The sequence below is a fragment of the Protopterus annectens genome, chromosome 11.part0 (assembly GCF_019279795.1).
Source record: "Protopterus annectens isolate FY-2018-M chromosome 11.part0, PAN1.0, whole genome shotgun sequence".
Classification (NCBI taxonomy): domain Eukaryota; kingdom Metazoa; phylum Chordata; order Ceratodontiformes; family Protopteridae; genus Protopterus; species Protopterus annectens.
This window is the reverse complement of record NC_056745.1, coordinates 278,109,194-278,131,918: the sequence shown is the minus strand read 5'-3', so window position 1 is coordinate 278,131,918 and position 22,725 is coordinate 278,109,194. Positions and strand designations below refer to the sequence as shown.

The 22,725-nt window shown below is 42.4% G+C and overlaps 1 protein-coding gene across 3 annotated transcripts in view; it reads right to left on the bottom strand.

The window, feature by feature from the left end:
- The window catches only part of GNPTAB (N-acetylglucosamine-1-phosphate transferase subunits alpha and beta), a 1,418,669-nt gene that overhangs the window by 296,174 nt on the left and 1,099,770 nt on the right, over positions 1-22,725 (bottom strand). For all 3 annotated transcript variants that reach the window (XM_044087751.1, XM_044087750.1, XM_044087752.1), the window contains exon 16: positions 7,103-7,216. In XM_044087751.1, the coding sequence (XP_043943686.1) occupies positions 7,103-7,216 (114 nt within the window). The remainder of the gene's footprint in view (positions 1-7,102; positions 7,217-22,725) is intronic.

Sequence of the window (22,725 nt, the reverse complement as noted above, 5' to 3'; positions counted from 1 at the left end):
CACTGAAAAGGCAAAATACACTATTATGTAGTGGCCTAAACAATCACAGGCTCTTAAAGAATGTTTAGAGTGAATACAGAAATCAGTATACTTACACATAAAAACCTCAGCTTTGGCCGGCTAAGAACTAGCTGTATTCAACTGGACGTATAAGAGAATTTAAGTACCTTTATCTGCACTTTTTTTTCCCAAAAATACAGTATTTAAATTGATTTTAACTGTGATGCAGGAATATTAACTGAACTGGAAGTTAGTCAGTGTTTGCTGAATTTTATTATTTGCTAGTAATTACAGGTGTGGGGGAAGCCACATTCTTTGCTTTCCTGTCCTTGCCTATTAAAGTGGTACAGTGTGAAATATTTTCTGCTTAAAAACCTCAGCTTTGGCCGGCTAAGAACTAGCTGTATTCAACTGGAAGTATAAGAGAAGTACCTTTATCTGCACTTTTTTTTCAAAAAATACAGTATTTAAATTGATTTTAACTGTGTTGCAGGAGTATTAACTGAACTGGAAGTTTTGACTCTGCTCTTCAGTTAGTTCCACCCACCCTCCCTGTTTTTGTTTTGGTGTTAATCTTAGTGGCCTTGAAACTGCCCGCCTCTCTTGTAAATTTATGTTTGGATACTCCTTCTGGGCCCATCTCATTTGCTCACTCAACTGAGTGCAGTGAGATCATATTCTGATTTCAGGCACTCCTACTGTGTACAAAGAGAGCATCTGGGAAACAGAAAAAAAATGTAAGCTTGTTTCCTGCCTTTCCTGTTAAGTGGTATAGACTACTTGTAGGCTTCTGAGCCCCTAAGCCCTTCTGTGTTGGAGGGAAGCCTTCTAGCTTAGTTTTTTTTTCTTATAACTAGCCAGTTTTCTAGTTTCAGTACTCAAATCTGTTTCTTTGATCTCAGCACTTGTTCAGAAAAAAAAAAAATTAATCTGCTTTTACTGTACTTGTGTTTCTACCTACTTTATTTTACTTTTGCATCATCTTAAAAGTACTCAATTGTATTTATCACTGCTTGGTGTAACTCATTCTAAGCCTTTTGGTTTAAACACTTGGGCTTCGGACCAGTTGTTTTGCACAGAGAGGGTTTGTGGTCTGCACTGTAGTGGCAGAACAGGTAGCTTACATCCTTCTAGGTTGGGAACTGCTGATTGAGGGCTCAGTGTCTGTTATTCTAAAAGTGTATTCATTCTGGTTTAAGCACTTGGGCTTTCAGGCCAGTTATTTTACATTAAGAAGGTTCGTGGTTTGCACTCTTGTGGGAGGAGAGGCTGGACTCTGCCCTTCTGAGCTGGGAATTTCTGGTTAAAGGCTTATAGTGCATGCATATCTGAACTGCTTCTTACTGAAGTTGGTGCGTCTTGTTTGCTGTGGCATAGACTGGATTTGGGCCTGCTGGATCTAGCTTTGTTTGTGTAACTTGAGCACTAATCCAGGCATTCTCTAAAGTATTCAACTGTATTTATTACTGCTTGGTAGTAACTTGATTAAAGTGTAGCTATCATTCTAAGTCTTTTGGATTAAGCACTTGGGCTTCAGACCAGTTGTTTTACATTAGGAAGGTTTGTGTCATGCACTGTGGTGGCAGGACAGGTAGCTTTCATCCTTCTAAGTTGGGAACTGCTGATTGAGAGCCCAGTGTCTGTTATTCTTAAAGTGTATTAGTTCTGGTTTAAGCACTTGGGCTTCAGGCCAGTTATTTTACATTAAGAAGGTTCGTGGTCTGCACTCTTGTGGGAGAAGAGGCTAGACTCTGCCCTTCTGAGCTGGGAATTTCTGGTTAAAGGTTTATAGTGCTGAATATTTGAACTGTATCTTACTGAAATTGGTACGCCTTGTTTGCTGTAGCATAGACTAGATCCAGGTCTGCTGAATCTAGCTTTGTTTATATGCTTGTTGTTTGTTTGCTTGTTATTTCCCTGGAATGCTAATTCCACCTAATACGCGGCTTATCAGCGCTTCTGTGGATCACTAGTGATATCTGCATTGCTTACTGTACTTATTTCCTTGTTTCACTTGAAAGAAAGTTACTGTTTGTCATTTTTGCATTTAAGTTACCTGTAACACATTGCACTTAAGTTACCTGGCACTTGCTCACTAAAGCAATTATATAAGTCAGCACTAAAAATTAAAAGCACTACACCCTCACTCCCCACTGGCCCTTGTTTCAAATTATAAAGGAATTCCCAATATTATTCTAGCATGTCCAAAGGTCAGTTATCAATCTCCTCTCCGGTCCAGCTGGTGAATCTGGGAATCTTGAGGCAATGTTACAACTGCCTCATGTACACAGACAACCCTCTCCTCCTCCCAACAAATTCCAACACATGTGAGAGATGCAACCATATAGCCAAGCTGGAGGCTAAGCTCTCTCAACTCAGTACTGGCATAACCAGTCAGGAGGAGAAGGAAACCACACTCACTACAATTCCAGTCTCACATAGACCTACAACAGCAGCAAACCAAACACATAATCACATAAAAACATACTCGGAGGCTCTAAATAAATATCTGCCTAAGCAGCAGAGACCTCCAAAGCAGACACCCAAGCAACCGCTACCCCAAAACAAAACACGTGCAACACATATCTCACAAAGCCAGTGTGACAAACAGTCACAGCCCTTAAGACTAAACAACACACCTGATACACTTGTAATAGGTGACTATCATCAGGCACACTGACGTCCCACTCACCAGGCTGAACAAGGAGAGGGTCATGGTGAGCAGCCTGTCGGGTGCTAGGATCCGCCACATAACACAAGCACTCAGGTCACTCCAAGGCAAGTACAAATATGACTCAGTCATTGTCCATGCTGGTGTGAATGACCTGAGACGTACCTCCCTGGACTACATGAAAAGAGACATAGAGGAGCTCTCGTAGTCCAGGCCGGTATGACCCTGACCTTGAGTAGCATCTTACCCTCACCAAGAATGATGCCACAATATGAAGACAAGATGATCAATTTCAACAATTGGCTTAAGTACTGGTGTCATTCAAAGGGGATCCAATGCCTGTCAGCTTGGGATGATATGCTCGACAAGCCATGATGCTTCGCTAGGGACGGCTTGCACCTGTCACCCCTGGGCTTTCAGATATTGGCAAAGGCTCTTGCTACCCCCATACTGCCTTTTTTAGGCAAGGCTCAAAAGACAAACCCACCTCCATAGATATCATAAGGGATAAGAAACTAAGAGTAATGCTACTCAACGCCAGAAGTCTAAACCTCAAAATGCACGCACTCGAAACTCTCCTTAGCATGGAGAACATCTATATCTGTGCAGTAACAGAAACCTGGTTCAGGGCTCCCGAGAGCACCCCAGCACTACCAGGTTATACCTCATACCATGCTTTTCGGCCCCAAAACTTGGACCGAACCACAAAAGGAGGGGGAGTAACGATATTCATCAAAGATACCCACACCTCCAGGTTGGTGGCAAAGCACGAAGCATCAGAGACTATCCATGTGCAACTAACTGTGGGTAAAACTGCCTTCCAGTTTATAGCCTGCTACAGACCACCCTCCCAAACCCAGGAACCCCACGGCCTTCCTGAGAACACTGGAAAATATGAAGGTCTCTCCAAACACCATTATATTGGGCGACTTCAACTACCCAAACATAGACTGGGAACATTACTCTAGCTCCAACACCCTAGCCCAAAGGTTCCTAGAATTTATAAACTCAAATGCTATGGAACAACTTGTTACCACTCCCACAAGAGGGGAAAACATACTTGACCTGATCATCACCAACATGGGGACGCTATGCTCCAGACCAGAAGTGTATCCCTCACTGGTAAGATCAGACCATAAACTAATCTCACTGGATATTCACATCTCGACCCCACCCCCTACCCAGAAAACCACAGTGAAAAACTTCTCTAAAGCAAATTTCACACTCCTCAAAACCGAGGTGGAATCCTTCAGAGCCCTCGGGCCTGTGGAAAATACGGCCCAGACCACAGAATCCTTTATAAACGCATTCTATGAACACCTTCAGGAATGCATGGATCATGCGATCCCAAATAAAACCAAGACCCAATCCTCCAAAGGCAGACGTCCTGTCTGGTGGACCCCAGCCATAAACAAACTATACAATAGAAGGAGGAAGCTACTAAATGATAGAGCAAAATCCCAAAAAGGGAAGGCATCACTGATCAGTATTAGCAAAAAACTACGGGCACTCATAAAATTGTCTAAGGCCAGCTTTGAGAGAAAAATTGCACAGGATACTAAGGATAATCACAAGGCTTTCTTTAGTTATGTTAGGAACCTGGGTGGGAATTCAGAGACATGCTCAGAATTAGTCCAAAATGACAAAAAATACACCGAACCCACAGACATTGCCAACATCCTAGCTGACAGGTTCAGCGCAAACTCCCCCCCCCTCCCCACCAAAAGGGCAAATATCTATCCCAGCAGCGTGCTGCCCCCCTGACATCTCAGATGCTCAGGTAAGAGCCGCCCTCTCCAAAGCAAAAAACACAGCATCAATGGGACCAGACGGTGTCCCGGGCTGCGTCCTACATGAACTCCAAGAAGAGCTAAACCCAAACATAAAACTACTGTTCAATCTCAGCCTTACTACAGGATATGTGCCCAAAGAGTGGCGTACAGCAACAGTGGTCCCTCTCCATAAAGGTGGTGCCTCAACGGATCCTGGAAACTATCGCCCCATAAGCCTGACTAGCTTGGTCTGCAAAGCTATGGAAAGGATCATCATGGACCTCATAAATAAAGATATTGGGGACCTACAGACACTGGATCCTACCCAGTTCTGCTTTGATAAGGGCAGATCCTGCCTCTTAAACCTGGTTGATTTCTTTGAAACAGTCACCAAGGCCATTGACGAGGGGAAGGTGGTCCACACAGCCTACCTGGACCTCGCAAAAGCCTTCGATACAATACCCCACTCGGGCATTATAGATAAGCTCACCAGCTTAAATATAACCCCCTATGTCACTAGATGGATTGCAAACTGGCTCAAGGACAGAACCCACATGGTTAGAATTGCTGGAGCCATGTCAGACTCCAAACAGGTTACAAGTGGTGTCCCACAAGGCTCAGTCCTGGGACCTCTCTTGTTCGGTATATATTTCTCGGAGGTACAGACCAACACGGAAGGACTGTGGCTGACCAAGTTCGCAGATGACTGCAAACTGGGCGCCATAATCGACTCTCCAGCCGACACAAGCATCCTCCAAAAGGGCCTCATAGAAACAGACAACTGGTGCCAGAGCCAGTATAGTCATCCCCTTTGGCAAAAACAAAGTGCCCACAAATTACCACATAGGTGGTAATCCATTAAGTACAGAAGAAGTAATTAGGGACCTGGGGACCCAAGTTGATAGCAATCTCTCATTTGACAACCATGTGGCCAAAGTGGTTAGAAAAACATTTTATATAGCCCACCTAATCATGAATGGATTCACATCTAGATCAGGGGAGGTCATCGTGCCTCTTTACTCATCCCTCATCAGGCCCATAATTGAGTACAATGCCCCTTTTGGGATGTACCTTACCAGACACCTGCAGCAACTGGAAAGACCCCAAAAGTACCTCACCAAGAGGATCAAAGGGGTCAAACAGATGCCATATGCTGCCCAGTTAAAGAAACTCCAGCTCTACTCAGTGGCATACCGCCTGCTCAGAGGCGATCTGTGCCTGACGTATAAAGCCATGTCCAACCCGGAATTAATGGACATGCTGCACCTCAGAAAATCCAAATCCCATCGAGCTACGGGCTAGAGAGACTTCAACCTCAGCACTGAAATAAATAGGACATGCTGGAGGGACAGATTCATAACCCAGAGGCTCCCTTCACTCTGGAATAAAATCCCAGTCCAGGTTAGGCAGAGTCCCTCATTGACTCTCTTCAAGAGGAATCTTGATGAGTGGATGGGAGATCGTAGGTTTACCCTGGGTATCCCTTCTGTGTCACTGTTAGACAAAGGCACAGTATACTAACCTCGAAAAAGGGAATAGCAAAATAAATTTAAAATGGGTGGCGAAAGCCAAACACATTCTGGCTAGGCTTATAAATGCCCTAGGGCAGATAGCCTAGTATGAGCCTATGAACCTATAAATATAAAAAAGTAACTATAAAATGCCAAGCAATGATCATGACAGGAAGGGTACCAATGTATGCCAATATCTGCCAGTTGCAGCAAATCTTTTAATTAAACAACTGGCCTAATTTGAAAATATGAAGTAGCTCTTAAGTACATAAAGTATGCTGATAATGTATATGCTACTACTGCTGCTGCTTTAGAAACTGCTGTGCTATCAGCATTTCTTTTACAATGAGAGTGCATGATGTTTTAGTAAATAAAGAATAACAAGGCGTTGATTACTTTTTGAGTATCTGGTGGCATGTGGATGTGATGGACAATGGCAGACTGTCCATTTAACAGCACGTGCTGGTTCCAATTAACATGGATTATTAGGACTTGATTTTGTGTACGTACAGACACACACACACACACACAATGTAACTACAGACATAATATTTTTGGCATTCTTGTCAAAAACACTGCCTATCCCTGCTTCAGCTCCATTTTCTAAGGCATACAGGACAGACTTCACTTGCTTACATGTACCGTCTCCTTTAAGCCAGCACAAAGAATCTACTGTGTAAAGAACTTTCCCAAGCTATAACAAAACATTCATCAATGCTGGTCATTCTTAACCTTTTCTAGTACACACCCTGTTAGTTCTTATCATTACAAAAGAGAATGTCACACAGTGCTGCACATGTGATGAGGGGAAAAGCTCACTGACTGATGACAGGAATTTGGGCTTCCAAAAAAACTCACATTTAGTAAAATACAAATACATCAATGAAGACCGATTTCTTTCAGTGAAGTTTTAAATACTCGTCCAGAGGAATGCAAGGGAGAAAGTTATGGACAAGTAACTCTATGGCAAGATTTTGGTAACAGTCCTAAAGAAGACAGAATACATGTAAAAAAACTCATCACTAAATGACAAAAAAAACCCCACCAAACAAAACGTATATATTCATTACAGTGAATTGTTTTGAACAATGTATCTACATATTATATATGCTGCCAGATTACTACTTATTAACTCAGCAACATCTTACCAGGTTGGGATCATAGTATGCTTCTTGGGTTGGAGAAACACTATCAACTTGAGTGATATTGGGTGGAAGCACTTTGGAGCAATTTATTAACATATGTTCCAGACTCGTCAAATCCTGCAAAGATAATGAAATGAAGCTGTTAAACACAACTTACTATACTTTATTTTCTAAACATTTTTTCTGTCTCTGTTTCTTATTGATCAAGAGATTATGGTCTTAACAAAAAAAAAAACGATTTACGAGATATTCTGATGCTGTATCACGTTTTACATCTTTGCAAGGGACTGAAATTAATTAACTTCAACTGTGCAATCCATGTGAATGTGTTTTTTTTTTTAATCAGGTGTGAATTCTGGTTCAAACAAGACACCTTTTATCCAAATTCTTACATCCAAAAGTAGTAAAATGCGATTCATGGTCAGGAAATTAAATATGAAAATATTCTTCAAATAATCAGACTTTGACCCCTTTATCGTTTACAAAAATGTCATGGTAGGTCCAAGTGCAATATTGCTTCATACCATACCTCTCAACCTCTTATAGTAAGAAATCTGGACATAGCCCAAAAAATAGGGATACTTTTTAAATATTGCTCTTACAAACTTAGAAAGTTGATAGACTAACAGGTTTTACATTAGCATACATTTTCTGCGGACTACGAAATCTGAAACTCAAATATCTACCATTATTTTCTGCAATCAGTCTTCAATGATTTGCAAAAAAACCCCACAATTTTATGAGAAATAGACCAAAAATATGAGGTAAAAATCTGGACAGTTGAGAGATATGCCAATCAAAAGCAGAGAGAGATTTTTATGAGGTATTTAAGATAGAAAATAAATAAAACTACTGTAGCAAGATAAGTGATAAGGAAAGGCAACTCCAGGGTTTTTCCTAACCAGAGAAAAATGCTTTGTACGAGACTCCAGTCAAACATTTTCCACAAACTCAACAAATGACAGAGAACTGGGAAACTTCATTTTCAAAATGCCCATGGTATTTCAATTAGGTGGAGGACTGCTGTTTTTATAAACAGAGAGGTTACTTAACTTTTCTAAATATCCAAAAGACTAGGTGTGTCACACAAAATATGCATCACTTCTCTTACATAATATTGCATAAATAAGGTGGCAGAAGGAGATGGAAGAGATGGGACTGATCTAATCTGCACAAGTAATGCAGCTGCACCTTCTCCCATCTATTTTGCCAGACATTTTAAAGACGTCAAATGCCTTAGCCTTTACCCACTCCAGCAACTGCAGCTGATCCTGCCTGTCTACCCACTCTCTGTGAAACATTATTCTCATATATAGATTAAAGTGATTCCTCTATCTGCTTTGTCTTGCTCTTTTCCTTCCTGTCTCTAGAAGAGAACATTATGGAATAATAAAAGAGGTTTGAAAGACTCATATTCGTAGAAAAAGGAATTCAATAAACTTCTGTTACAGTTTAAAGCACATTAATGCAGTTTCAGTAAACATGTCTACTCAAGTGTTCAAAAGATCTTTAACCTACAGAGCTACTGGTGCTAAAAGTGTTGTTGCTGCAGAATGCCAATCATCCAGATCACAATAACTCTTTTTAAAAAAGCTTCACCCTGAAGGTATGCAAAAGATAATGGTAAAAGGTTTACCTTTACATGTGCGTATTGCACAAGGGCGAACCGCAAACGTCCGAAAGGCAGTCTGCAAAGTTTGCAAATGCCAAATGGAAAAAGGCTCGAAAGTGCAATGAGCGAATGCACAGTGAGTTTTGCTCATTGCACATTCGACATTCTGGGGTGGATTGCACTATAGTGGGAATCGGGAAATGGTTCCTTTCTCCATTGTAGAATGCTCTCAGAGTTAGAACAATAAAGTAGCGTGGTGTGGGTGGTGCAGCCCCCCACATGGGGGGGTGCAGGGGGGGGGCTTGCCCCCTGCTTTACACTTTTTTTCGACATTAATGTTAGAAAAACAGCGAATCTGCATTTCGATTTGCTGTTTTTCGAACATTAAGGTCTGACATGTCCAATTTTGTGGTTTTGAGTAGCTCATATGAGCACTCGAACCATTGTGATTCGTGGTTTCAAAGGTAAACCTGGTAAAACCTTTAAATTAAAGAAATGTCAGGGGTGTGTTTTTATTAAGGAAACTGGAAATTTTGCTTACAGTGCATCATAAGAAATGACAGTGGACAGCATGAAATAATATATGCTGAAGTTTTAAGTAGGTCCCACAAATGTCAAGTGTGCATTTCAAAGTATTAAAAGGAACATGTAGGTTTTGATAACTACATTGTTTACAAGAGTTTATTTAATTAAAAGTGCACATCTGGCAGTGCACAAATCTGCAATACCCATACACAAACATGAAATATTGCTGTTATGTAGTCAGAATATTTAAAGACATGTCTTATCTTTTTAAAGTAATGCCATGGCATTCTAAAACTTAATTTTGCTTCCATCTCTTCTCACTGCCATTAGCCTTCACGGATAGCTTCCAATATAATACATATAGCTACCTCAACTATGTGATGACGACGACACAAAACGTCAGTTTTGTGTAGTTACTGCTTCTCAGTATAGGTTGGTGCCGTTTATAATTTTTTACCTTTTGCTGCATGCAGTTACTTAAATTTTGTAGCCCAATAAATGTTTGCAACTCAGGCTACACACATACATGCACATGCTTGTGTGTGCACACAGAAATATAGTCTTCAACAAATAGGTAGTTTTACAGTACTTAACTTTTGAAATGTTAGTAGCACGTTAAAACAAAACTATGCATGCACATCAGTCCAATCACTGGGTATGCTTCTGAATATGAAGTTGTTCTTATTGCACAAATATACATAATTGCTTAATGTCTGACTTACAAAGAACATCAGCAGCAGCTGTTGAATGGAAGGGCCATCTAAGTACATGGGGAGTGGTAGGAAATATATATAATATATATATAAATATATATACATACATATATATATATATATATATATATATATATATATATATATATATATATATATATATATGGCCTATATTAGATCACCGAACGGTTAAGTAAGCGAACGGTGATTAATCAACCCCATGTAAGTGAAAGCTTACAAAACCGAACTGTCAGAACAGCGATTTTTTTCCAAGGGAAAAAAAAAAATCACGGTTCCAACAAAAAGTAAGCACATGAAATCATGAGATTAAGTGTGGGGCTTCACCCCCCACTTAAATATACCAACTCCGAGACAGCACTACAGTGCCAAAAACGGCAATGTACCGAAGCAGCCAAGCAAATTTTTTCCCAGGGAAATAATTTGCTTACATGCCGCTTCGATATTTTGCAGTTTCAGTTTTGTCAGTACGACCAAGACACATTTGAAAACATGAGTCTTCGGTCTGCTGATAGGAACCCTATATATATATATATATATATATATATACATACATAGATATATATATATATATATATATATATATATACATACACACACACAGACACAGATGCATATGTTACACAGACAGATATATCTGTATCTACATAGATAAATAGGAGTGACTACTTGGTAAGTCTACTTCTGCACAGAATTTTGAAAAGTACAACTACCAGGGTGGAAGAAGCCAGAGAAAAGCAAGGGAAAAGTTCAGCATACAGAAAAGAAAAAGTTCAGAACACTGAGTTATAATGTACTGACATACTACTTTCTGAAGGATAAGGTTCCCTACGCATTACTTACACTGGATTGTCTAAGTCATGGCCCATTTTCAGTAAAAGCCGAGGAAGAAAATCTCACAAACCAACGTATAATACAATACATAAAAGAGTTACAGATTTGCCAGTAACTAATACAAACTGAGACATAAGCACAAGAAGAAAAAGTGCAAGGGGAGTAATAAAAATGAGATAGTAATAAATTGCTATTATACAACATTATTTTAAAAAAAATGCTTATCTGATTGAACTATTTAAAAAATGAATAAGGTGACCTGCAGCTCTCAGATCCCATGAAAAAAGGTGACACCCATCAGGAGGGTTTTCCAAGAAACAAACACTACTGAACCAGAGAAACTGGACAATCACATGAGCACAGACGTACTTCAAAGACTGGACTAGACAGGCAGCCCAAAAGTTACAAAATCTGTCAATCACAAATTTCTGACCCCATGGAAAGCGGGGTTTTTCACAGGCTGGCAAAGACACAATCCCTCTGAGAAACTACTTGGTGATGGGTCAAAGTCTAACTCCACAAGGTCATTTAGAAAGAAAGAAATGGCTAACGCATGAACTGTTGCTATGGAATAACTGCAGCCCATAAAATATAGCAGGCAGAGACATGTAAGGACCAGATGTAATTTAACTTGTGCATTAAAAGATGCCTTTTCACACAAAGAAAATTAATTCAGAGCACCCTGCCACGTAAATATGCCAGGATCATAGGCTCAACTGCAAATACCAAGAACTGTGGTTGACTCTTGCTCTAAACATGGGGAACGTCTCTGGAACCCGAAAGCCTGAAAACAAGCCCTTCTTGGAGGAGAGAATAAGTTTGGGCCTTTCTTCTTTGAATTTTGAGATGAAGCATGGCATGAAAAGGAAGGGAGGCATGCTGTACAGGATTCTCCATACAACAGGGTGGAGAATGCTCTCACTGCTAACACCACGCATCTGTACTGCACTAAGCAGAAAAAGGAAGAAAAAAAAAAACATTTAGAGGAGTGGCAAGTAGGTCAAGCTTCAGAAAGGCCTCATGTTTTACCTGGATCTTCTGAATGTGAGTCTGAACCCACAATACCACAACAGGGCACGAAGAGAGGCACAAAGACTGCCAGCACATTCATTTCAATCAGAATGTGAAATGCTGACAGACTTGAACCATTTTTTTAAAGTCTAATGCAATATGTGCACTGCTTTTACACACAGGAGGTACAAATGCTTGCTCCAGTCTTGTTTATAAACCATATAGCAGAATGATTGTATGACAGAATTAGAAGAGGCAGCAGCAGCTTGTCCTCCAAAACCTTCAGGGCTAGGAGAATTGACTGGACCTCACAATGCTTGATGTGACAACCTTCTCCAGGGGTGGGAATTACCTTCCATTTATTGTGGAGAAAGAAAGCAAGGTAAAGTATTTAGCTTGCCAATGAAGCATATATCAGCACTGTTGTGAGGAGGGGGGCTGACCGCAAGAATGGTAGGTTAATTGAACTTTGGTGGAGAATGTCTACAATTCCAGGGTCCAGTGACAGAAGCATCACCAGGAGATCTCACAGTCCACTTTAACACTTGCATCCTCAAGAATGCAAATGGCATCAAGAATATCCTGGCATCCATGAATCCCAAAAGGCAGGAGAGAGTCTCAGCTTGAACTGTCTCTTGTGTCCTTATCTAAGTTGCAAATTTAATGCATTCCATCCAGTACAGCTCTTTTTAGTCTGTACCTTTAACTCCCAGTGGGTGTGGTTTGAGCCTTTAAAAAATGAAGTTATCACCTTACAGTTCTAACAAATACTCATTGACAGAGGTCAAATATCAGTACAATTGTGTTTGCCATTATGCATGTTTCAAGATAAAAATATTCTGATACCTTGTATGCAACATGGTTTTGGAATTATTAATGTAAATATGAACAAGCAGTATTTTACGACTAGAGGTACAATAGGAGTTAACTGCAGCAATGCCTGGAGGCAAACTCGGGTTTAATGAGTGAAGACCGCCTAAAGTACTATGTTCTTCATCTGTAAATATGTTGTAAGTAATTGCTATGTTAAATTGTTAATCGCTATGTAACCCAATGTAACTATTGTCTGTTTATTTTACTGTGGAGCTTTTCTCCCCGGGCCTCCACTGAAAATGGACCTACGTCCAGTCGGACACTCCCGGTCGACAAATTTAAATAAAATAAAATAAAAGTTCTCCCATGGAAAAAAGCAACTGATAATGAGGAGTATCCAGTTCTGCACAAATGAAGGTGATCCTCTGAGATGTTATCGGAGTGTGCTTTTCCCAGTTTATTTTCAATATTAGGGCCTGCACACATGGAAGCATCACCTCCAGGGTTATGACAATGGGACCACTGTTGGGCTTTAAAACTGTCCTCTGGGGATACTTGACTGGCACCCCCAGCTGGGGTAAGATGGGGAGTTAGAGTGCCTTCTTCTATCTGACAGGATGCTTCTTTTTTGAAGAGATGGAGAAGCCTAGAAGAAAAAGAGGTAGACAAAGATGAAGGAGGTTCAGATAAGTCTTCAGAAATCGCATGTTGCTTCTTCAAGAAGTCATCCACCAGGTCCCCTTAAATAAAGTGTCTATGGACTACTTGACCTCCTCCTTATGGAAGGACAGCCTCAGCTAGTTTGTACTATGAAGGCACACGCTCAATACTGCTTCCTTAACTATGGCATCTGCACAATTTAAAGATATAGCCAGCAACACGATAGCCCATAATGATGCCACAGACATACTAACCATCTTCTATGTAATACCAGAATCAGGGAAGAAAATCAATTCCAGTGACTGATCTACAAAGAAGAAATGGGGTTTGAACAGGTGAGATTAATAATGGAAGATAGTGAGCCAACAACATATTACAGAATATTCTCTTATGCAAACTCTCACTGTTGGTAAAGTGCTAAAGTGTTGTGTTCTCTTGACTCTATGTTGGACAGATGAAATGACATAAGAATGTGCTTCAGGTATTGTGGTCAGGGTCTTGCTTTATTCATATGGGAGCTTATACTGAGCATCCCCTCCCTTGGGAGCCACAGAAACAGAATATGAACTGCATTTATGGCATCCCTGAGAAAAAAAATCAATGGCTTCTCCTTCATTTCACCAGATATCTGCAGAGACAGTTTTGCAAAAAACGATAGGTATCCATAGTTCATTCAACAGGGTCACCAACTTGAAAGGTGTAAGGTGGGGAGGACTCACTGTTCTTATTTGTTTCACAGATAACTCAAGCTCAACCAACATGCAAGGAGTAGAACATACCACAACATGTGCCATTTATCAACTGTCAGAGTCAGAAGACTACTCGCTGATGGCAATACAAGAAAGTTGAGTGGCCTGCACCAAAGCCACTACTAGCATCAAGTCACATTCACCAACAATGCATTCCTGAACCTGCTTGGATAGGTTCTATCAGACTTCAAACCACCATACTAATTTTGAAATCCACAGACGTTCCTCACTAAAAGAATACAGGGTGTAAGGAATATGTCCTAGGCAGACCACCTTATGGCCCTATCCCTGTATTCTGTCTCCTACAGGCTTTTGAGGGGAGATCTATGCCTGGCATACAGGGCATTGTCAGACCCCACTCTGATGGACCTCCTACATATCCCCAAAACAAACAGTCCCAGAATTACCCGTTTTAAAGGCTTAAACCTTGCGCCTATGATATAAATAGGACCTGCTGGAGAGATAGGTATGTATCCCAGAGACTACCCTGTCTATGGAAAAGGCTCCCCATCCATGTGAAGCAGAGCTCCTCCCTAACCAATTCAAGTGCAACCTGGACAACAGGATGGACACTGGAAATTCATCCCTGGTTTGGCACCTATGTCTCTAATGCAAACAGGTAACCTTGTAAATGGTTCATCTCCCAGGCCCATGCTTACACTTATCAAGAGTATCAGAACTTGTCAGAGATTTGGGATGCATGGCTAGGCTTAAAAAGGCCCTTATAGTCATTAGCCTAATAAACACCTATGAACCTATACATAAAGCAAACGTCTGGGAACACATAGTAGACATACAGCATCCCAAGCCCTTGCTTTAGGCTCCAATTATGGCATCATTGAGAAAGGAAAATCAAAGGACCTGCTGGGCCTGAGGAGAACAGCATACTGCCAGTGCATCCACTGAGCTACAGCAAAATGACTCAAGGGGGGGGGGGCTGCCCCTAGCATTAGGTCAGTTATGGGCAATCCTTTGCCAAATGAGCAAGAGAAAGGTGATGTCTACATCCAAGAATGCATCACCCGTGGGGGGGGGGGGGGGTAGAAGTGTCCTACCCTGAGCCTCTCATCACCTGCTGAAGTACAAAACAGGCATGCACTCCATCCTTCATTAACTGAAAGCAAGATCATGACACATATAGACCAAAACGCCATCTCTGAAATAGCCTTGCCAACAGCAGTGTGTGAAACAGGCCTCTCCTTTGCTTTTCTGGGCTTCTAATAGTGCTTACTACTCTGGGTGCCTTTAAACTTCGACTGTCACTATAGTATGTCAGGCCAGGAATTTCTCTCTCCGACATCTGCAAACGACCGTGCTGAATCACTGGCACTTAAGGCAGTACTTCACATCATGCTCTTCTCCCAGGCCATGAAGATAATGTCAATGTATAGTGTCTGGTCCATTACTTGGTGGCCATGTGAACACACTGCTGCTTCAGACACTTAAATATGTCAACTTTTTGAAGATGCAGTCAGGATAAGAAAAAAAAAAAAGAATTGTGCAAAGAGCAGAAAACAAATTGGAGGGATTATGAATGTTTTACTCAATCAGGGTGCTGCCTCAAATTATGGCAAGTGCCACTGTATGACAAGTGCACATTCAAATGCAGGATACTTGTATGAAAAATGCTAAACTTGGACAGGAGACAGGGAAAACTAATTAAATATTTATTTATTTATTTTATTTTACATTTGTTGACCGGGCTAGTCTAACTGGTTATATGTCCATTTTCAGTAGAGGCCTGGGGAGAAAAGCTCCAAGCATCAGCAGTGACAATACAATATATAATAATAGTCAAGTGAATTACTGTACATTGGCTAAAGCTCCAAGCATCAACAGTGACAAAGAATACAATATATAGTAATAGTCAAGTGAATTACAGTACATTGGCTACATTATTACTAGTCAAGTGAATTACAGTACATTGGCTACATTGGTCAGAACAAAATTGTACTGAGTCATTTAGTAGGTTTAAGTTAAGATCAAATACAGACAGAAAAACAAAAAATATATATATTTTTCGTAATATGAAGGAAGATGCATCAAAAAGGCTTCCAAGTGCTAGAACTAAAGCTGTTTTGATAAAAATGAAGTTATCAAAATTTCAGCTGTCACCTTCACTATTTTCTGCAGGATTTCAAAAATAGTGGTACTGGAATGAGATGCAGAAGGCTGATCTTTAAATTCATTGGAAGGTGACCCAAGACATTCTCAGAAAGACAGAATGCTAGATGTTAAGAGGGCAGGCCAACAGGTCTTCTGAAGAGAGTTTCCACATGATTACCCTGTAAATAGGCATACACAGATTTTAGCTGCTATGCCAGGTCACATTCCCTGTCATCCTCCAGAGTTCATTAAGATCAAGAGTGCCCTGAGTACAGCTATGACTGCGACCCATCAAGCCATTCCCAATCACAGTAAGCCTATTCATTCCTCTGTACAAAAGATAATAACTTAGTACCATACTGGGGTAGGTACATGGGAAAGCCATCATACAAGCAGGCAAAGGGTTGCTTGTGCTCTTGCTGGAAGAATCCCAGCAAATGAATTTTCTTTGTATAGTCCTAACCTCACCCCTTGGGCAAGGGGTATGAGCTAACTACATCATCCACAGGACCCCACATCTCTTCTTTCTTAAATAGTGTATATTCACTAACAGAGGCTATCACCAAGCAGTGGTTTGGTGAGCCAAAAGCCACCCCAGGATGCTCTTGCAGTGCCACCTTTCTTCTTAGGAACTGTGCTAGTTTATCCCTGCTCCATCTCTCTCTCCATTCAAGCACTATGAGCACCATAAAATACCAGAGTCTCTAATCAAACTCAAGTCATCTGAGTCATTGGAATATATCCCACGATACAACTTCTTCTCTCATTCTTTTGCAATGCTTCTTTCCAGCACTACATGCCACTAAGAAGCCAGGGGATCAGGGACACTACACACTAAACTATATCCCTAAATGTGAGTAAATACCCTTGCATTCCTTATACCTCCTTATTCTCCCTTCTTCGCTTACTTCCTTACTGCTAAATTATCTTCCCTGAATTTTTCTATAAATACATCATAAGCCTGTTTTCCCTCACTTTATATTGCAATTCCTATTTGTATTAGACAAGCCTACCTTTAATTTCTCTACAAGCTGTCTAAAATTTCACTAAATATTAAATGATTGTCATTGTGTTGATGTGAGGTGCTGTCAGCTCTGCCAGGAGAAGTAGGGCAGTGGATGTCCAACATATGCCAGCACAGCTAGCTTGAATTTAGGAAAGAATTATATGTTATTTGAATATCAAACTGATTTGTACAGATGCTTGTGTTGAAAATGTATCTGTAAAGTTGTGTGTGTTACAAATGTATCAATAGTATGCCCTTCTGGATAGAAAAAGAAATATACATGCATTATTGTAACTGTTTAAATGCATATGTTTTAACAGAGGATACTGGAAGAGAAGAAGTTAATCTCAATCCACCAGATTCTGGAAAAGGGTAAGAAATTACTTAATTTAGCCCATAAAGATTGTATTTTACAGTTCTCAAAGCAGCCAGAGACAAAAACTCTGCACTAGCAAGTTCCTTCCATTATCACTGGGGTGAAATAATTGCTACTCTGGAAGGGTGGTGGTCTGAAATTGTTCTATGACTTCCAGAAACTGCATCAGATCTTAGCAAGTTCTGTGTATGTATTATTGACGCATGTGTGCTAAATCTTGGCAGTTTCTAGCAATGGGGGGTTCCATGGGAACCAGAATTTAGATAACCAGAGGTATGTGATGTCATTTTGTAATCCATCACTAAAATAATGTTTTAATGCTAGCTGAGACTGAAGTCTCAGAGGACTCTTTTTGTAACCTGACAAAGAAGGATCTCTCACCTACTTCATCTTGCCTTGCACTACTAAGTAACCAGGGAATAATAATTCTTTAGATCAGTCAGGAAAATACAGTGAGATTAGTCAAGTATTGATTTACTGTAACTGTGTGAACCTGCCTACCTGCCTTATTTTTAATATTTCCTGTGATGAAACTGATGTTAAATGTAAACAGATATTTAGTATGTTCATGTTCTTTTATTTATTATTAAATATATTTAAACTTTTCATTGCAGCTGGTCCTTCAGAGAATATTTTAACATTTAAGAGTACTTATCTACTGCTGACACTGTGGTCACTCCTGAAAGCATGGCTATTTGGTCAACATTACCATTTGTATTAATATTAACTTCACTCAGTATAACTGTGTACCCTTGCAAGAGCCTTAGAGTAACTGGCTTTGGGTTGTCTGGTGGCAGTGTAACAACCTTATAGTCCGGGCAGAAGGGGGCAGAGCTAGCAAATCTGTGCCAGCCTTTCCCAGGTGTGTGTACGTGTGTGAAAATCAAATCACAAAGTATATGTGTGTCAGCTACTTGGACCAGGGACATGAAGCACTGGTTTTACAGAGAGGGTGCTGCAGGACTTGGCTTGGACAGTCGGCTGAGGACTTAACTCTACTTCTGTGCCAGTGGGGAGTCTTACTGGGGACCTGGAGAGAGAGACAGAAACCCAGACCCCAAGCTGAGTGTGTTTCCTGTGTGCTCTTAAGGGAAATTGTGCTTGATGCAGACAGCTGCATCTGGAAATGATGGGCGTATCCAATTTTTGTTCCAAGTGAACTTACGTCAGTGGTGAGGATTCCGGCTCCTTAATTACTGGTCCAGAATGGGGACATCATATAACTTATATCGATTCTTAACCAATGTTTTTATATATGTCTGATTTGTTACAATTTAAACTACAGATGCTTTTGTTTTATTTTTGAAAATTGTAAAAATATTGATGTTAAGTTGTCAATCTCGCCTTCATTCTTGCTGGATGGGTTCGGAGCCGATCCTCGGCTCGGCACTTGCTTAGCTTGAGAACTCCTTTTACCAGCTCGAGGCAACCCTATATCCCATGATGCAAGGCGAGACTACCTCAGATCTCGCTTTGCGAAGAGGTCTCTTTTTTGCCAGCTCAGGTGAGTTTGATTTTTCAAACAATTTAGTCAGGGTTTTACTCTCCCTTTCTTCTTACTATTAGATAGTGTGTAGTTTTTCTACAGCCCACCCTATTTCCCTTTTAATTAAACTTTCAAGTTAAATTTGTAAAGTTAATAATTTTTCAGTTAGGCCTAGGCCTCCCTTTCTTAATCCCTATCTGTGTGTGTGTTTTTGGGATTAATAGTGTGACTGTTCAGTGTGTGTGTGTGTTTTTTGCTTAGACTATGTCTAGGGAAGGAAAGGTCTCAGGCTTCAAGAAGTGTGACTCGTGCTGTCAGAAGAGGTCTCTGACAGACGGTCACACTTCTTGTGTTTACTGCCTTTGGCCTTTACACCTGCAGGACTCCTGTGCTATATGTCATTCTTTTAGCCAGAGAGTCCTGCAGGAGAGGAGGAACAAGTTAATCCTCCATGGCTTATTAAAGCCAGAAGGTTCACCCACTAAGACTGGGTCGGGTAAACCTTCAAAGCCACCTAAGGTTCAGGCTACAGTGATTAAGCCTTCCCCGGTGGCTCCGACTCCTTCGGAGTCGAGATCGGCTCCGGCTGGAGCCGATCTTTCTTCCTCTGATGTGGTAGTGTCGGTTCCTACCGGCTCCGACACTCAGTCTACAGTTGCCTTGTCGGCTCCGGCTGGCGCCAACGTGTTATCCAGTATCGGAGACGAAAAGTCTTCGGCTCCATCTGGAACCCAGAGGACGTCGGCTCCGATGGCTTCGTCCAAGAAGAGATCTCGGTCCCCTTCTTTGGAGTCGATCCACTCGGCTCCGAGGTCTCCTCTTTTGTCGGAACGGAGTCATCGGAGCCGATCTTCGAGATCTTCCAGGCTGTCTGACCACGATTTAGAGAGGGTGGTAAGCAGGCTGTTGAAGTCACAGGCACTAGCCCAAATGCTCCATAGCCCGTCTCAGCAGACTTCGGCTATTGCTCTTCTCCTTGAACTTCCTCCTCCGACTCTCCTCCAGAGTTCGGCGCCGGAGCTTCTCGGGACAGCGGCCGTGTCGGCGCCGGAGCCGATACATCCCCTTTCGGCTCCGTCGTCTTTGGCTCCGATCTCCTCCATGAGACCTTCCTTGGAGGGATCCGGTCGTCGAGTTTCCCTTGTCGGCTCCGAGGGGGCTAGTGGCATCGGACCCTTGTCCGACCCTGCTCTCCCTCTCGGGGCTTCGGCTTTGGTAAGCTCAGCACCGACATCGGCCTCGGAGCCTTCTCTCTCAGTGGAGCCGGAAATTCCTGTTTCTTCGGAATGGGAGTATTCTGGTCTCCCTGGGAGGGGAGCCTTTGAGGTGATGAGGAGTGTCCTGGCACCTGAGCCAGGTCAACGGTCCATCCCTTTAGCTCCTCCCTCTTCGGTGCCTGTTGATGTCTCTTGCCAGCCTCTTGCTCTCAGGCCCAGGGATCCATCGCCCCAGGTTTCCCCATTGGGAATAACTTCCTCTTCCGAGGTTTCTCCTGACCCCGCAGGGGAACCCCCTCGGAAGAGGACGTGTAAGAGGAAACACACAGACTCCCCTGAGTCTACAACATCTGATACCGACTTAGATGAGTCGGAGGGTTCCCCACGGTCCCCCTCTGAGGATGTCTCCTTTTCAGACATCCTTGAACTCCTCAAACAGAGGGGGAACTGGCCTTCCATTGACCCCTCCGAGGATGAGTCGGTATACCTGGAGGCTTTTGGATCCCGACCCTCCACCTCCTGGGTGTCTCCGCCTTTCGACCCACTTATGCAGGTAGTGGCTCGGAAGGCGTGGGCAGCCCCAGATTCTGTGGAACCTGTCCCCAGGAGGCCATCCAAATTTATTACGGCCCCTTCAGACAAGCAGTTTCTTTCTAAGGGCGTCTCTGTGGATGCTATGGTGGTGGCGGCCACCAAGAAGGAAGCTGCGGATCCTTCCGTGCCTGTCCATCCTCCTAACAAAGATTCTAGGACCATGGATAGGTATGGTAAGCGGATGTTTTCTTCAGCGACCTTTGCTATGCGTTCGCTGAACTACCTTTGTCATTTCACCAGACTTCAAAGAGATATTCTCAAGGAACTAGGTGAAGTGGTTCAGGATCCTTCAGCTGCTGGGGCTCAAGACAAGATTGCCTCACAGCTAGCAATCCTAAATTCTTTAACCAACTCCTCCATGCGGCTCATATCCTATGCAGCCGATGGAGCGAGCAGAGCCGCAGGTACAGGAGTGGCTCTTAGACGTAAGGCCTGGATGTGGCTTTGTAATTTCGCGGACCCCTTTAAGGCGTCCTTCACCAATACTCCCTTTGACGGTTTGGCTTTGTTCGGACCTCAGGTGAAGGAAACCTTGACCAGGTGTGTGCAAGACGACAAAACTCTTTCTGCCATAGGAGTCCATTTTTCCATCCCTTCTAGACCCTATCCCAAAGGTCAGAAAGGAGGAAAGATGTGGTTCCGTAAAGCCCAAGGAGCAGCGCCGGACACACGTGGTCAGTTTACCCCCAGAGGCAGAGGGGGTAACAATAACAGACGCCGCCCTAGAGGCAGGGGGGTCCCCAGAATCAGGGCAACAGGGAGTCTCTTCGTGATAAGCCCTTTCAGCATCCCTGAGGTGTTGCCTGACTGTCCACCCTTGGAGGCAGTCAGGGGAAGGATATCGCTGTACCCAGTAGCCTGGCGTTCCCTCTCACAAGACATGTGGGTACAGTCGATCATATCCGAGGGTTACAAAATCCCCTTCGAAAGGTATCCCGTACCTCACCAATCCCTTCCAGACATCTCACCCGGTCAAAGGGATTTGGCAAAACAGGAGGTTTCAAAGCTCCTAGAAAAAAGAGCCATCCAGACTGTTCCAGCAGACCAAGTAGGATCCGGCGTCTACTCGAGATTCTTTTTGGTCCCCAAAAGGACGGGAGATTGGAGACCTATTTTAGACCTGAGCAATCTAAACAGATTTGTCAAGAAGGCAAGATTCCGGATGGTCACGCTTCAGTCCATTCTGCCCTTTCTGGGCAAGGACAACTGGATGTGCTCGATAGACCTTCAGGACGCGTACTATCACATAAAGATACACAGACGCTCCAGGAGGTTTCTCCGCTTTCAGCTAGGGACCAGTCATTATCAATTCAGAGCCCTGCCCTTTGGCCTCACTTCAGCCCCCAGAGTGTTTACCAAATGCATGGCAGTGGTCACAGCTCATCTGAGACGTCAAGGATTCCAGGTGTTTCCTTATTTAGACGACTGGCTCCTCTCCGCCACCACCAAGCATCAGCTTCTTCAGAGCAGAGACTACACTCTGCAGCTTTGCAAAAGGTTGGGAATATCGGTGAATTTCAAAAAATCTTCTCTGCTGCCTTGCCAATCTATCACCTTTATAGGCGCAGAATTAAACACCGTCAGTATGTTAGCCAGACTAACAGATCAGAGAATTCTGGACATCCAAAAATACGTTCGGATCTTATTGCAGAGCAGCAAAGTCAAAGCCAGATTGGTTCTGAAGGTTCTAGGTCTTATGGCTGCAGTTATTGTACTTATTAGCTCGTTTCCACATGCGTCTTCTGCAGTGGATGTTATTCACTCAGTGGTCGTTCCAGAACCTTCCCATGAGGCACGAAATCTTGGTTACACAATCGTGCAGGACTCATCTAACCTGGTGGATATCTTCCCCTCTACTTCATCAGGGCCGACCATTTGTTCCCCCTCCTCCGGTTGCCACAGTCAC